The sequence below is a fragment of the Zea mays genome, chromosome 4, assembly GCF_902167145.1.
Source record: "Zea mays cultivar B73 chromosome 4, Zm-B73-REFERENCE-NAM-5.0, whole genome shotgun sequence".
NCBI lineage: Eukaryota > Viridiplantae > Streptophyta > Magnoliopsida > Poales > Poaceae > Zea > Zea mays.
Genome location: NC_050099.1, coordinates 200,252,198 through 200,266,921, shown reverse-complemented (window position 1 = coordinate 200,266,921; position 14,724 = coordinate 200,252,198). Strand labels below are relative to the sequence as shown.

General features: G+C 54.8%; 1 protein-coding gene across 2 annotated transcripts; it reads left to right on the top strand.

The window, feature by feature from the left end:
- The first annotated feature begins 11,255 nt into the window (after positions 1–11,255).
- LOC103654421 (calcium-dependent protein kinase 21) lies at positions 11,256–13,610 on the top strand. 2 transcript variants are annotated; one of them, XM_008681254.4, is made up of 5 exons: positions 11,256–12,192; positions 12,270–12,413; positions 12,515–12,667; positions 12,754–13,056; positions 13,143–13,610. In XM_008681254.4, the coding sequence occupies exons 1-5, from the start codon at positions 11,412–11,414 to the stop codon at positions 13,298–13,300; spliced, it is 1,539 nt and encodes a 512-aa protein (XP_008679476.1). In that variant the 5' UTR covers positions 11,256–11,411; the 3' UTR covers positions 13,301–13,610. The 2 variants fall into 2 exon arrangements, with proteins under 2 accessions (XP_008679476.1, XP_008679475.1); XM_008681253.4 differs by having other exon boundaries at positions 11,257–12,192; positions 12,773–13,056.
- The last annotated feature ends 1,114 nt before the right edge of the window (positions 13,611–14,724 follow it).

The window sequence follows — 14,724 nt, the reverse complement described above, 5'->3', positions numbered from 1 at the left end:
GATGTGGTTGAGCTCGAGCCCGAAGAACTTGTCTTCCAGGCGCCGAACCTCGTCGCAGTAGGCCTCCATCTTCGGGTCGCGGCAGTGGGAGTTCTTCATGACTTGGTCGATGACGAGCTGCGAATCACCGCGGGCGTCGAGGCGTCTGACCCCTAGCTCGATGGCGATCCGCAATCCGTTGACCAGAGCTTCGTACTCGGCCACATTGTTGGACGCCGGGAAGTGGAGGCGCAGCACGTAGCGCAAGTGCTTTCCGAGGGACGAGATGAAGAGCAGGCCCGCGCCGGCCCCCGTCTTCATCAGCGACCCGTCGAAAAACATGGTCCAGAGCTCCGGTTGGATCGGAGTCGTTGGCAGCTGGGTGTCGACCCATTCGGCCACGAAATCCGCCAACACTTGGGACTTGATGGCCTTCCGAGGGGCGAACGAGATCGTTTCGCCCATGATTTCCACCGCCCACTTCGCGATCCTGCCCGAGGCCTCTCGGCACTGGATGATCTCCCCCAGGGGGAAGGATGACACCACAGTTACCGGATGGGACTCGAAGTAGTGTCGCAGCTTCCGCCTTGTCAGGATCACAGCATACAACAGCTTTTGAACTTGTGGGTAGCGGATCTTAGTCTCGGACAGCACTTCGCTGATGAAGTAGACCGGCCTCTGAACGAGCAATGTATGCCCTTCCTCTTGCCTTTCGACCACAATCGCGGCGCTAACCACCTGAGTGGTCGCGACGACGTAGACCAAGAGGGCTTCTCCATCCGCCGGCGGCACCAAGACAGGCGCCTTTGTAAGGAGCGCCTTCAGGTTGCCGAGGGCTTCCTCGGCCTCAAGGGTCCAAGCGAAACACTCGGCCTTCCTTAAGAGGCGGTACAGAGGCAGACCTCTTTCGCCGAGGCGTGAGATGAAGCGGCTCAGGGCCGCGAGGCATCCCATGACCCTCTGTACCCCTTTTAAGTCCTTGATGGGTCCCATGCTGGTGATGGCCGCAATCTTCTCCGGGTTGGCTTCGATGCCTCGCTCGGAGACGATGAACCCTAGGAGCATGCCTCGGGGCACCCCGAAGACACACTTCTCAGGATTAAGCTTGACTCCTTTTGCCTTGAGACACCGGAATGTCACTTCAAGGTTGGAGAGGAGGTCGGAAGCCTTCCGCGTCTTGACTACGATGTCATCGACGTAGGCCTCGACTGTGCGACCGATGTGTTCGCCGAACACATGGTTCATGCACCGCTAGTACGTCGCGCCCGCATTCCTCAAACCGAACGGCATGGTGACATAGCAGTACATGCCGAACGGCGTGATGAAAGAAGTCGCGAGCTGGTCGGACTCTTTCATCCGGATCTGGTGATACCCTGAGTAGGCATCGAGGAAGGACAGGGTTTCGCACCCAGCGGTGGAATCCACGATCTGGTCGATGCGAGGGAGAGGGTAGGGAACCTTCGGACATGCTTTGTTGAGACCGGTGTAGTCTACACACATCCGCCATTTCCCCCCTTTCTTTCTCACAAGCACAGGGTTGGCAAGCCATTCGGGATGGAATACCTCTTTGATGAACCCCGCTGCCATTAGCTTGTGGATCTCTTCGCCAATCACTCTGCGCTTCTCCTCGTCGAATCGGCGCAGAGGCTGCCTGACGGGTCGGGCTCCGGCCCGAATATCCAGCGAGTGCTCGGCGACATCCCTCGGTATGCCGGGCATGTCCGAGGGACTCCACGCAAAGACGTCGGCGTTTGCGCGGAGAAAGTCGATGAGCACTGCTTCCTATTTGGGGTCGAGCCCGGAACCGATCCGGATCTGCTTGGTGGTGTCGCCACTGGGGTCGAGGGGGACGGCCTTGACCGTCTCCGCTGGCTCGAAGTTGCCGGCATGGCGCTTCACGTCTGGCACCTCCTTGGAGAGGTTCTCCAGGTCGGCGATGAGGGCCTCGGACTCGGCGAGGGCCTCGGCGTACTCCACGCACTCCACGTCGCATTCGAACGCGTGTTTGTACGTGGGGCCGACGGTGATGACCCCGTTGGGGCCCGGCATCTTGAGCTTCAGGTAGGTGTAGTTGGGGACGGCCATGAACTTCGCGTAGCATGGCCTCCCCAGCACGGCGTGGTAGGTTCCTCGGAACCCGACCACTTCGAACGTCAGGGTCTCCCTTCGGAAGTTGGAGGGTGTCCCGAAGCAGACGGGGAGGTCGAGTCGCCCGAGGGGCTGGACGCGCTTCCCAGGGATGATCCCGTGGAAGGGCGCAGCGCCTGCTCGGACGGAGGACGGATCGATGCGCAGGAGCTTGAGGGTCTCGGCGTAGATGATGTTGAGGCAGCTGCCCCCATCCATCAGGACCTTGGTGAGCCTGACATCGCCGACAACGGGGTCGACGACGAGCGGGTATTTCCCCGGGCTCGGCACATGGTCGGGGTGGTCGGCCCGGTCGAAAGTGATGGGCTTGTCGGACCAGTCTAGGTAGACTGGCGCCGCCACCTTCACCGAGCAGACCTCCCGGCGCTCTTGCTTGCGGTGCCGAGCCGAGGTATTCGCCGCATGCCCTCCATAGATCATGAAGCAGTCGCGGACCTCGGGGAACTCTCCTGCTGGGTGATCTTCGTTCTTGTCGTCGTCGCGGGCCCTGCCACCCTCGGCGGGTGGCCCGGCCCTGTGGAAATGACGCCGAAGCATAACGCACTCCTCGAGGGTGTGCTTGACGGGCCCCTGATGGTAGGGGCACGGCTCCTTGAGCATCTTGTCGAAGAGGTTTGCACCTCCGGGGGGCTTCCGAGGGTTCTTATACTCGGCGGCGGCGACAAGGTCCGCGTCGGCGGCGTCGCGTTTCGATTGCGACTTCTTCTTGCCTTTCTTCTTGGCGCCGCGCGGAGCAGACGCCTCGGGAGCTTCTTCCGATGGGCGGCCCTGGGGCTGCTTGTCCTTTCGGAAGATAGCCTCGACCGCCTCCTGGCCAGAGGCGAACTTGGTGGCGATGTCCATCAGCTCGCTCGCCCTGGTGGGGGTCTTGCGACCCAGCTTGCTCACCAGGTCGCGGCAAGTGGTGCCGGCGAGGAACGCGCCGATGACATCCGAGTCGGTGATGTTGGGCAGCTCGGTGCGCTGCTTTGAGAATCGCCGGATGTAGTCCCGGAGCGACTCCCCCGGCTGTTGCCGGCAGCTTCAAAGGTCCCAGGAATTCCCGGGGCGCACATATGTGCCCTGGAAATTGCCAGCGAAGGCTTGGACCAAGTCATCCCAATTGGAGATCTGCCCCGGAGGCAGGTGCTCCAACCAGGCGCGAGTAGTGTCGGAGAGGAACAGGGGGAGGTTACGGATGATGAGGTTGTCGTCGTCCGTTCCACCCAGTTGGCAGGCAAGGCGGTAGTCCGCGAGCCACAGTTCCGGTCTCGTTTCCCCCGAGTACTTCGTGATAGTAGTCGGGGGTCGGAACCGGGTCGGGAATGGCGCCCGTCGGATGGCCCGACTGAAGGCCTGCGGACCGGGTGGTTCGGGCGAGGGACTCCGATCCTCCCCGCTGTCGTAGCGCCCCCCACGCCTGGGGTGGTAGCCTCGGCGCACCCTTTCGTCGAGGTGAGCCCGACGGTCGCGTCGATGGTGCTCGTTGCCGAGGTGGCCCGGGGCCGCAGGCGCGGTGTTGCGCGTGCGCCCGGTGTAGACCGAGGCTTCCCGCATGAATCAGGAAGTCGCGGCATGAGGCTCCGAGGGATATCCTTGCCTTCGGGATGCAGTGCTCTCGGCCCGCCGGGCCGCAGCGCCTTCCAGGAGATTCTTGAGTTCTCCCTGGATTCGCCGACCCTCGGTGGTTGACGGCTCCGGCATCGCGCGGATGAGCATTGCTGCGGTTGCCAGGTTCTGACCGACCCCGCTGGATGCGGGCGGCGGCCTGATCCTGACATCGTTGGCGACGCGGTGCTGGAGACCTTGGGGCAGGTGACGTATTTCTCCGGCCAGGGGTTGGCCCACCCATGCCTGTCCGACGTCCCGACGGATCGGCTCAAGCGCTCCTGTTCCCTCGTTGAGCCTGGCCTGCGCCTCGCGGACTTGCTCGAGTTGTGGGTCGTAACCCCCCGCCGGAGCGGGGACCACAGCTAGTTCCCGTGGGATGTCGGCGCGAGGCACCGGCCTAGGGAGATCACCGTCCTCCGGCATGCCAAGATGGTTGCCTTCGGAGGGATCCCCTAGCTCGATGTGGAAACATTCGCGGCTTGGACCGCAGCTCTCGTCGCCAAGGCTGCGGCTTCCATCGGAACAGTCGGATAGGCAGTAGTCACATGCGGTCATGAAGTCCCGCACGGCACTGGGGTTGCCAAGTCCGGAGAAATCCCAACCGATGCTGGGATCGTCATCTTCCTCGGACCCAGAGGGCCCGTAGGTCGAGACGTCCGTCAGTCGGTCCCAAGGCGACCGCATACGGAACCTCAGTGGGGTTGCACTCGCCTCAACGAGAGCGCCCGCCAAAACGAGGTCGTTTGGCGGGTTGAGGCCGAGTCGAAATGACGCAAGATGGGAGTTAGTCGGTACCTTTTGGTCGACGAGGAGCGACGTAGTCCAATCGGGGACTGGTTGCACCGTCATCTCTGGTTCGAGGGCGACGTCCTGCAGGCTTCCCGCGAGCGCGCCGGCGTCGTCTTCTTGCTCAAGGTCAGCGTGCCGCGGGGGGACGGCGCTTGCCTCCGTCTTGAACGCGAGGTCGACGTCCGGCGTGCCTTCCGTCGGGGCGTCGGGGGCGTCGATTCGCTCGACGGTCGATGAAGCGCGACCTCCCGCCTGGCCTTGACGGCCCCGCCTCCTCCTCCGTTGGCGGGGGAGAGAACGGAGCGAGCCCGAATGTTGCTCTTCCACCACGCGGGGAAGACGTCGTCGATTCCGCCGCCGGCGGGCGGGTTGTCGGCCGCCATTGTCGTAGTCGCGCGGCGGTGGAAGAAGTATCATGTCGTAGCTGCCGTCGAAGGACATGAACTCAAGAGTCCCGAAACGAAGCACCGTCCCGGGCCGAAGAGGTTGCTGGAGACTGCCCATCTGGAGCTTGACGGGGAGCTGTTCGTCAGCACGCAGCAGGCCCCTACCTGGCGCGCCAACTGTCGGCGTTTCGAGACAGGGGGGTCCCTAAGCCGACGAGTGAGTGTGCTGCGTGCCCCAGCCCAGATGGGTCGAGCGCGTGGGCGAGCGCGAAGGGGGGAGAGGCGAGGCGGCCGGAGCCGAGCGTGAGAGAGGTGGAAGTCCCGCGGCCTTCGTGTTCGTCCCGCGCCCAGGTCAGGTGCGCTTGCAGTAGGGGGGTTACAAGCGTCCACGCGGGTGAGGGAAGCGAGCGGCCCCAAGAGAGCGCCTGTCCCGTCCTCGGTCCCGCGCGGCCAACCTTCTCTGAGAAGGCCCTGGTCCTTCCTTTTATAGTCGCAAGGAGAGGATCCAGGTGTACAATGGGGGGTGTAGCAGAGTGCTACGTGTCTAGCGGAGGGAGAGCTAGCGCCCTAGGTACATGCCAATGTGGCAGCCGGAGAGATCTGGGCATCCTGTTGGCGTGATGTCGTGGCTGTCGGAGGTGCGGCGGAGCCTGGTGGAGGGACAGCTGTTGGAGCGGCCGAGTCCCTGCTGACGTCGTCCTGCTTCCGTAAGAGAGCTGGGGGCCGCCGTCGTCATAGAGCTTGTGGAGCGCCATCATTGCCCCTCCGGCGGAGCTGGCCGGATGAGACGCCGGTCTTGTTCTCCGTGACCCGAGTCGATTCGGGGTAGGATGATGATGGCGCCTCCTGTTGACGTGGCGGTCTGTGCCCTAGGCAGGACGACGTGGGGGTTCCTCCGAAGCCGAGGTTGAGTCTGCCTTTTGTTGCCATGGCCGAGCCCGAGCCAAGGGGTCGGGCGAGGCGGAAGTCGTTCGGCCGAGGCCAGGGCGGAGTCCGAGCCCTGGGGTCGGGCGAAGCGGAATTTCGTCGTCTTCCGGGTCTTAGCCCGAGTCCGAGCCCTGGGGTCGGGCGGAGCGGAGTTCGCCATCTTCCGAGCCTTAGCCCGAGTCCGAGCCCTGGGGTCGGGCGGAGCGGAGTTCGCCGTCTTCCGGGTCTTAGCCCGAGTCCGAGCCCTGGGGTCGGGCGGAGCGGAGTTCACCGTCTTCCGGGTCTTAGCCCGAGTCCGAGCCCTGGGGTCGGGCGGAGCGGAGTTCGCCGTGGCGCCTTTGGCAAGGCCTGACTGCCTGTCAGACTCACTCTGTCGAGTGGCACTGCAGTCGGAGTGGCACAGGCGGCGCTGTCCTTCTGTCAGACTGGCCAGTGGAGCGGTGGAGTGACGGCGGTCACTTCGGCTCTGCCGGGGGCGCGTGTCAGGATAAAGGTGTCAGGCCACCTTTGCGTTAAATGCCCCTGCAATTTGGTCAGTCGGTGTGGCGATTTAGTCAAGGTTGCTTCTGAGCGAAGCCAAGGCCTCGGGCGAGCCGGTGATGTGTCCGCCATAAAAAGGGGGCCTCGGGCGAGACGGAAGTCTCTCGAGGTCGGCTGCCCTTGGCCGAGGCTAGGCTCGGATGAAGCGTGATCGAGTCACTCGTGTGGACTGATCCCTGACTTAATCGTACCCATCAGGCCTTTGCAGCTTTATGCTGATGGGGGTTACCAGCTGAGAATTAGGCGTCTTGAGGGTACCCCTAATTATGGTCCCCGACACTTGGGTACTAGTTGAATATGCTTAGGGGTCCCTTTTATAGCCGCAAGGGACCTAGGAGTCGTTGCTTCCTTCATATGGAAGCCCCAAAAGTTTTCTGTCTATGGGTGCACCTGACTGTTCGATGAGCCATCAGACAGCGCATAGTAACGATTGACAAAAGATTCTGATTAGCGCCTTCCATAACTAACATGGCACCAAACATTCTGGTAAACCACCGGATAGCGGCCACGTCAGCTAGCCGTTGACGCGCTGGCGCCTGCCAGGAAAGAGCCGTTGGAGAGGCTGTCCGGTGCACACCGGACAGAGTACTGTAGATGTCCGGTGTATTATTATGTAATTTTTTGAGAGTAGGGACTTCATCCGTATCCCTCATTGGGTAGTTCAGTGCACCATTGGATAGTTTGGTGAGTCCCAGACTTGCCCAACTTTAGCTCTTTTGAGCCAAACTTCTCCAACTCCTTTTGGCTTTCCTTGGTAGCTTCCCTATAACTTAGAAAAACATAGTTAGCACTTAATCCAATTGACTAAGTGTAGGAAACATACCTTTTCTCCTCGGTTTCACCAGGATTTGCAATATGGATTATCAAAAGTCCAAAATTCTTGCAGATATGAGTTAGTAGCCAAAACAAAGTGCTAAAAACATAGAGTAGGGTATGTAAAACTTATTCAAACACTTAAAAACTCATGTTTATGTTGATTTGCCCAAAGTTGCACTTTTGGTCCTCCATTTTAGCTCATTTGTACTTAATCTCTTCAACTTGCCTTTTAAGGATTGTACTCATGCTCATATCAAAGTAGCTAGTCCAATGTGATGTGTTGAGCACTTAATCAGCAAAACATCTCGAAATATCCCTATGGCACATTTCTCTTTCAATCCATCCCCATCCCCATATTCAAATTCCACTCTACAAACGTTTACAATGTTTTGGGTGACCATATGGGTGAACTGCTAGACACGGTATAAGAATAAGGCCTAAAATTATTTTGGAGGTTTATGCATCCTGAGGCACAAGTTGGGTAATTGACAGCGGATGAACAATCCACATGACAAGTAAGAAGAAAATGTTTGATCCTATGTAAAGAGCAAAGACTCCCAAGATTCAATCACATTCGAAGATGGGAGTCAAGGAAAGATAGGCCATATGGAGCATGTCACGCAAGAAAGCAAGTTAGAGCAAGTCACCCATCCAAGAACATCATGACGACCTAAGGATCGTTGGAACTCCTACATATGGATTTATTTAGTCTGGTTGCTTACATATATAAGTATTGGTATTGTAATTATAGATGATTATACACACTTCACTTAGGTATTCTTTTGCGGGATGAAATGGAAACCCAAGGAACTATAAAGATTTTTTTAGAAAAGCTTAAAATGAGTTCAACTTGAGAATCATGAAGATAAGAAGCGACAATGGAATGAAGTTTAAAATACTCAAGTTGAAGAATTTCTTGAGGAGGAGGAGGGCATCAAGCATGAGCTCTCTTCTCCCTATTCACCACAACAAAATGGGGTGGTGGAAAGGAAGAATCAGACCTTGATTGATATGGTAAGAACCATGCTTGAAGAATACAAAACTTTAGATCGGTTTTGGGCAGAAGCGATCAACATGTCTTGCCATGCCATCAACCGATTATATATTCACCGACTCCTCAAAAGACATCCTATGAACTACTAACCGTTGATAAACCCAATGTTTCATACTTTATAGTCTTTGGGAGCAAATGCTATGAAAGTCGCCTAGAGGGGGGGGTGAATAGGGCGAAACTGAAATTTACAAAGTTAATCACAACTACAAGCCGAGTTAGCGTTAGAAATATAATCGAGTCCGCGAGAGAGGGTGCAAAACAAATCGCAAGCGAATAAAGAGTGTGATACGCGAATTTGTTTTACCGAGGTTCGGTTCTCGCAAACCTACTCCCCGTTGAGGAGGCCACAAAGGCCGGGTCTTTTTCAACCCCTTCCCTCTCTCAAATGGTCCCTCGGACCGAGTGAGCTTTCTCTTCTCAAATCAACCGGGAACAAAACTTCCCCGCAAGGACCACCACACAATTGGTGTCTCTTTCCTCGGTTACAAGTGAGTATTGATCTCAAGAAAGAATGAGAAAGAAGAAAGCAATCCAAGCGCAAGAGCTCAAAAGAACACAACAAATCACTCTCACTCAACACTAATGCTTTTGTGGAATTGGGAGAGGATTTGATCACTTGGGTGTGTCTTGTATTGAATGCCTAGCTCTTGTAAGTGGTTGGAAGTTGGAAAACTTGGATGACTTGAATGTGGGGTGGTTGGGGGTATTTATAACCCCAACCACCAAACTAGCTGTTTGGTAGAGGCTGTTGTGGCATGGCTCACCGGACAGTCCGGTGCGCCACCGGATAATGTCCGGTGCGCCAGCCACGTCACCAGGCCGTTGGGTTCCGACCGTTGGCGCTCTGACGTGTGGGCCCGCCTGGCTGTCCGGTGGTGCACCGGACAAGTCCTGTAGACTGTCCGGTGTGCCACCCGCGCGTGCTCTGCTCCTCTACGCGCGCTGGCGCGCATTTAATGCGTTGCAGACGACCGTTGGCGCGAAGTAGCCGTTGCTCTGCCGGTGTGCACCGAACATGTCCGGTGAATTATAGCGGAGCGGAAATCCGAAGCTGGCGAGTTCAGAGCCGCTCTCCTCTGGAGCACCGAACACTGTCCGGTGTGCACCGGACATGTCCGGTGAATTATAGCGAAGCGCCTCTGCAAATTCCCGAAGGTGCGAAGTTTGGCTTGGAGTCCCCTGGTGCACCGGAGACAGTCCGGTGCGTCAGACCAGGGCTGCCTTCGGTTATCCCTTTGCTCTCTTTGTTGAACCCATTTCTTGGTCTTTTTATTGGCTAAGTGTGAACCTTTGGCACCTGTATAACTTATACACTAGAGCAAACTAGTTAGTCCAATTATTTGGGTTGGGCAATTTAACCACCAAAATCAATTAGAAAAATAGGTGTAAGCCTAATTCCCTTTCATGCTACATTCTAGTAAAAAGAGGAAGAAACTCTAAATATACTTCTAAAGTTGTAGAAAGGTTTTTACTTGGTTATGATTCAAACACAAGGGCATATAGATTCTTCAACAAATCCATAGGATATGTTGAAGTTTCTTGTGATGTCGTGTTTGATAGCCCGTTCCTTGAGGGGTCTCTAGGAAGCTAAATGAAAAAAATATAAGATACATATTATTTGCGAAGACACCGTCTCTACACAATTCTCCTTGCATATTGTTTTTAACTATATTTATGATGTGACTTATTTTAAAGACACCATATTGTATTATGTAGATTTTTTAGATGTCTCTTGTGTTTAGAAAACCGATTGTGGCTTGTTAGTTTGCAAGTGGATTGGAGGGGTTTGAGAGGAATTAAATCTCTTCCTATTTCAATTTTGAATAGAAAGGGATTTAATCCACTTCAATCCACTCCTAATCGAACAAAGTCCTTATGCCTTGTTTGGAACTCTCGTATTCACTTCAATACACATGAATTGAAACGAATTTGAGTAAACCATGGATTAAGGTGAACATAAGAGTATTAAGATGAATATGAGAGAATCCAAACAAAGCCTTAGTGCATCTCCAACAGTGCCTTAAATTAGTACCATATTTTAAATATACAGAGCTCAACTCATAAAAAAGCTCTAAATGTGTCATACTTCACATTTTTTACAAAAAATATAAGACACACTATGAAATGACCTAAATATACTACACCCAAGACTAGTGTTCTATCATTATTTTCTACATCATTCTCAACGTTTTCTTTTCTAATAACATAGTTTACTTTCTAAAATACATGATTTAGAGTTTAAACGAAAAAATTTAGTGTGCTAAACACTTTAAAATTATGCTGTATTTTTTTTGCACTATATACGCGTGCACACAAGAGGCTCGTACATACTCCCTCCGATTTTCTATTAATTGTCGTTTAGGACAATGTCACCATCTCCAAAATATAGCTTTGAATAATTTTTTTTTTGTTAAATTATAAATAAAGTCTTAATACATCTATATTTTATAAAAATACTTTTTTAAAAAAATCAGTACATATAAATACGAAGTTTTAAAACTAAATAATAAAATAGTTATTTATAATTAAAATTTTAAAAGTTTGACTCGAACCTTTTTCCAAAACGATAATTAATCCGTATGTTTGGTTACCCGCACCATCTCATCTTGACCACCGTATGTATTGACTCTGTCTCAGCTCCTGTTTGGTTACCCGTACAAGGGAGACGCGGGCTGCATGAGCGGATACAAAATAAGTCATTTTATAGCAATTTGGTTGTATCCACTCGTACGTAGAAAAATGCCGTATCAGGTCAGCCAGGGCCACCCGAGCCTACGCGTCCGAATACAGGCATCCAATCAACAGGAATATGACTCACACGGGACTGGACGCACCCCTTTTAATGCCGTTTGCGCACGTGGAAGGGTACGTGTGGCGCACAACGGCACATTTCACGCAACCTAACCGTATTTCTGTTCGAGTACATACATGACTACAGGTACACGACATAAACCTCGTACGCACGCACCGCTAATAAATGACGCATGCAGCCGCCGCTGCCATAAATAGAATAGGCCATTGGGATAGGTAGCAGGTGCACCGTGCACGGGCACCGCCCCGAGGCTCGCGGCGAACCGAACAGCCCAGCAGAGGCTGCAGAGCAAGCAAGACAACAAGCCCAGCGTCCCCGCGCACGCACGCGAGCGCCTAGGCCGACGAGGCGAGGTGGCCCCGCCGGACCCATGGGGGGCTGCTACTCCGCCTTCGCCTGCTCGCGGAAGCTGCGCGGCCGCATCTCCTTCATCCTCCCAGTCACCGAGCGCGACCGCGACGACCGCTCCAGCGACGGCGGCGCCAGCTCCGTCGCCTCCCATTCGCCGTCCCCGTCCCCGTCCCCGCGCAAGGACGACGCCGGGCCGCTCGTGGTGCGGACCACCGCGGCCGAGTTTGCGCGCCGCTACGTGCTGGGCCGGGAGCTGGGGCGCGGCGAGTTCGGGGTGACGCGCCGCTGCCGGGACGCCGCCACGGGGGAGGCGCTCGCGTGCAAGACCATCCGGAGGAACCGCCGGCCTCGCGGACCCGCCGCCCGCCGCCTGGGGGCCGGTCCGCCCCACCACGGACCCGGAGCGCCCCCAGCAGCAGCCGGGCAGGACCCGGCAGCGGCGGCGCACGCGGCGGACGTCCAGAGGGAGGTGGCCATCATGCGGCGCATGTCGTCCCGCGGCGGCGGCGCCGTGGTGCGGCTCCGCGAGGCCTGCTGCGAGGACTCCGCCGGCGCCGTGCACCTCGTCATGGAGCTCTGCGAGGGCGGCGAGCTCTTCGACCGCATCGTCGCGCGCGGGCACTACTCGGAGCGCGCCGCGGCGGCCGTCTTCGGCACCATCGTCGATGTCGTGCGCCTGTGCCACTCCAACGGGGTCATCCACAGGGACCTCAAGCCCGAGAACTTCCTCTTCGCCAACAAGTCGGAGGACTCGCAGCTCAAGGTCATCGACTTCGGTCTCTCCGTCTTCTTCAGCCCCGGTATGTACGCATCTGCTTGCTTGATTCATCAAATCGACATTGAAATGAAACTCCAACCGAACGAGGCATCCATGCAGGCGATCGGTTCACGGAGGTGGTGGGGAGCGCGTACTACATGGCGCCGGAGGTGCTGAAGCGCAACTACGGGCCGGAGGTGGACGTCTGGAGCGCTGGCGTCATCCTCTACATCCTCCTCTGCGGCGTCCCGCCATTCTGGGGAGGTAGGCCGTAGGCGCGCGGAGCGCATGCTTTTTCTTCCTCCTCCGATCCAGTGCTGGTCGCTGACGATATCATGTCCACCGACGCGACATGGACAACGCAGACAACGACGAGAAGATCGCGCAGGCGGTACTCCGCGGCAACATCGACTTCAACCGGGAGCCATGGCCGAGAGTGTCCGCCAACGCCAAGGACCTCATCCGGCGGATGCTCGACCCAAACCCCTCCACGCGCCTCACGGCGAGGCAGGTGCTTGGTAAGCCGCCATCGCCGCCTGGCCTGGCTGGCCTCCGCCCTCCAGTGCTGCTGAGTGCTGATCGCTGACGATATGATGATGTCGAGGATGCGCAACTGCATGCAGAGCACCCGTGGTTGAAGAACGCGGACACGGCGCCGAACGTGTCGCTGGGCGAGGCCGTGCGCGCCCGGCTGCAGCAGTTCTCCGCCATGAACAAGTTCAAGAAGAAGGCGCTGGGCGTGGTGGCGCGGAACCTGCCGGTGGAGGAGCTGGACAAGTACGTGCAGATGTTCCACCTCATGGACAAGGACCACAACGGCAACCTCACGCTGGAGGAGCTCATGGACGGCCTCCACATCAACGGCCAGCCCGTGCCGGAGTCGGAGATCAGGATGCTGCTCGAGGCCGTGAGTGGCTGCTAGCTGCTTTTGTTTGCCATCGTCGTGTTTCGTCAAACCGGCCGGGATGACGATGAGGATCACCATGCATGCAGGCCGACACGGACGGCAACGGCACCCTGGACTGCGACGAGTTCGTGACGGTGTCCCTGCACCTCAAGAAGATGAGCAACGACGAGTACCTGGCGTCGGCGTTCAGGTACTTCGACAAGGACGGCAGCGGCTTCATCGAGCCCGAGGAGCTGCGGGATGAGCTGGGCCCCAACGACCAGGCCATCCTCGACATCATCCGCGACGTCGACACCGATCGGGACGGCCGCATCAGCTACCAGGAGTTCGAGCTCATGATGAAGTCCGGCACCGACTGGAGGAACGGCTCCCGCCAGTACTCCAGGGCCAACTTCAGCAGCCTCAGCCGCAGGCTCTGCAAGGACATGTGATCGGGCCCCGCGCTTGGCACTGACTAGTGTCGGCAAAAGGGAGAAACGCTTGCTTGTACGCCTGCTGCGGACAGAAAATCGTTTCGAATTAGTTGGGATATTAGAACTGCATTTACAAATTCAGTCAAAACTTGCAAAGGAACAACGGATGCGATAAAGGGCGCAAACCAACGAAACTGACGCAGTTTCGATTTCAGAAGCCGAAGCAAACCAGAGCAACTCTAAAAACATGCTAAAATTTTTCCAAAAAAATGATTATTAGAGCTAGGCTAAAAATTTTTAGAGTTGAATTATTGTGAATACTCCAACAGTTCCTTAAAAAAAACTGAAAAACAGAAAATTAGACTCCGAATTGAAAAAACACCCTCCAACCAGCCCTATTTGCACCTACATATAGGAGTGATAATAGATCGTGATCTAAATGTTTCTTCATAATTTTTTAGTGCCCTAAAAATATTTTAATTAAAAATGAATAAAAATAAAGCACGATCTTAATTCGACCTGATCCTTAAATTTTAGTGTTGCGCCCACGTGATTTAGTTGTTTTAGGTTTGTTCTAAGTTAAACTGTTTGAACTTTAACCAACAATATATATATATATATAAAAGATTCAAACATTTTAAACTAAAAAAATTAAATACTATGGTAGTTAAAGTAATAATGAATCTAGTAATTTTACTTTTCTATTGTAACATCCGTTATAATTGGTTAAAATTAATAGTGATTGACTTAGGACAAAGCAAAACGACTAATTTATATAGGAGGAAGTAAAATTTAGAGCTTATTATCACCCTACCTATGTATGGGCCGCTGCCACTTTGCCAGGTTGATGCCGCCTCCATCAGGAGAGCGCCGGAAAAAACGCGGGAGCCATGCGTATACAGCCGGATTGGGGAGGATGGCTCTCACTGCACGGAAATATACAATAGGGGAGAAGATAGATGCGGGATGCGAAATTTTTTAGAAAGAATGAGAGAGCTGTTGAAGCAAGAAAAAATCAGTTTTATTTTCTAATATCTATTTTAGATAGATTTACAACTTTTTTTAAGTTGCTCTGCAACATGTCCCAAAGAAAAGAACTTGTAAAACTGACCGACCAACTGTTTCGTTGTTTTGTTGTCTGAAACGCCACCATTTCCTGCATATGGTGGCCGACATTCACTTTCAAACATTGCACCTATAGCGGACAAGCATAGATTCAAATGATTGAGCCAACTTTCAAACCGAAAGGACCAAA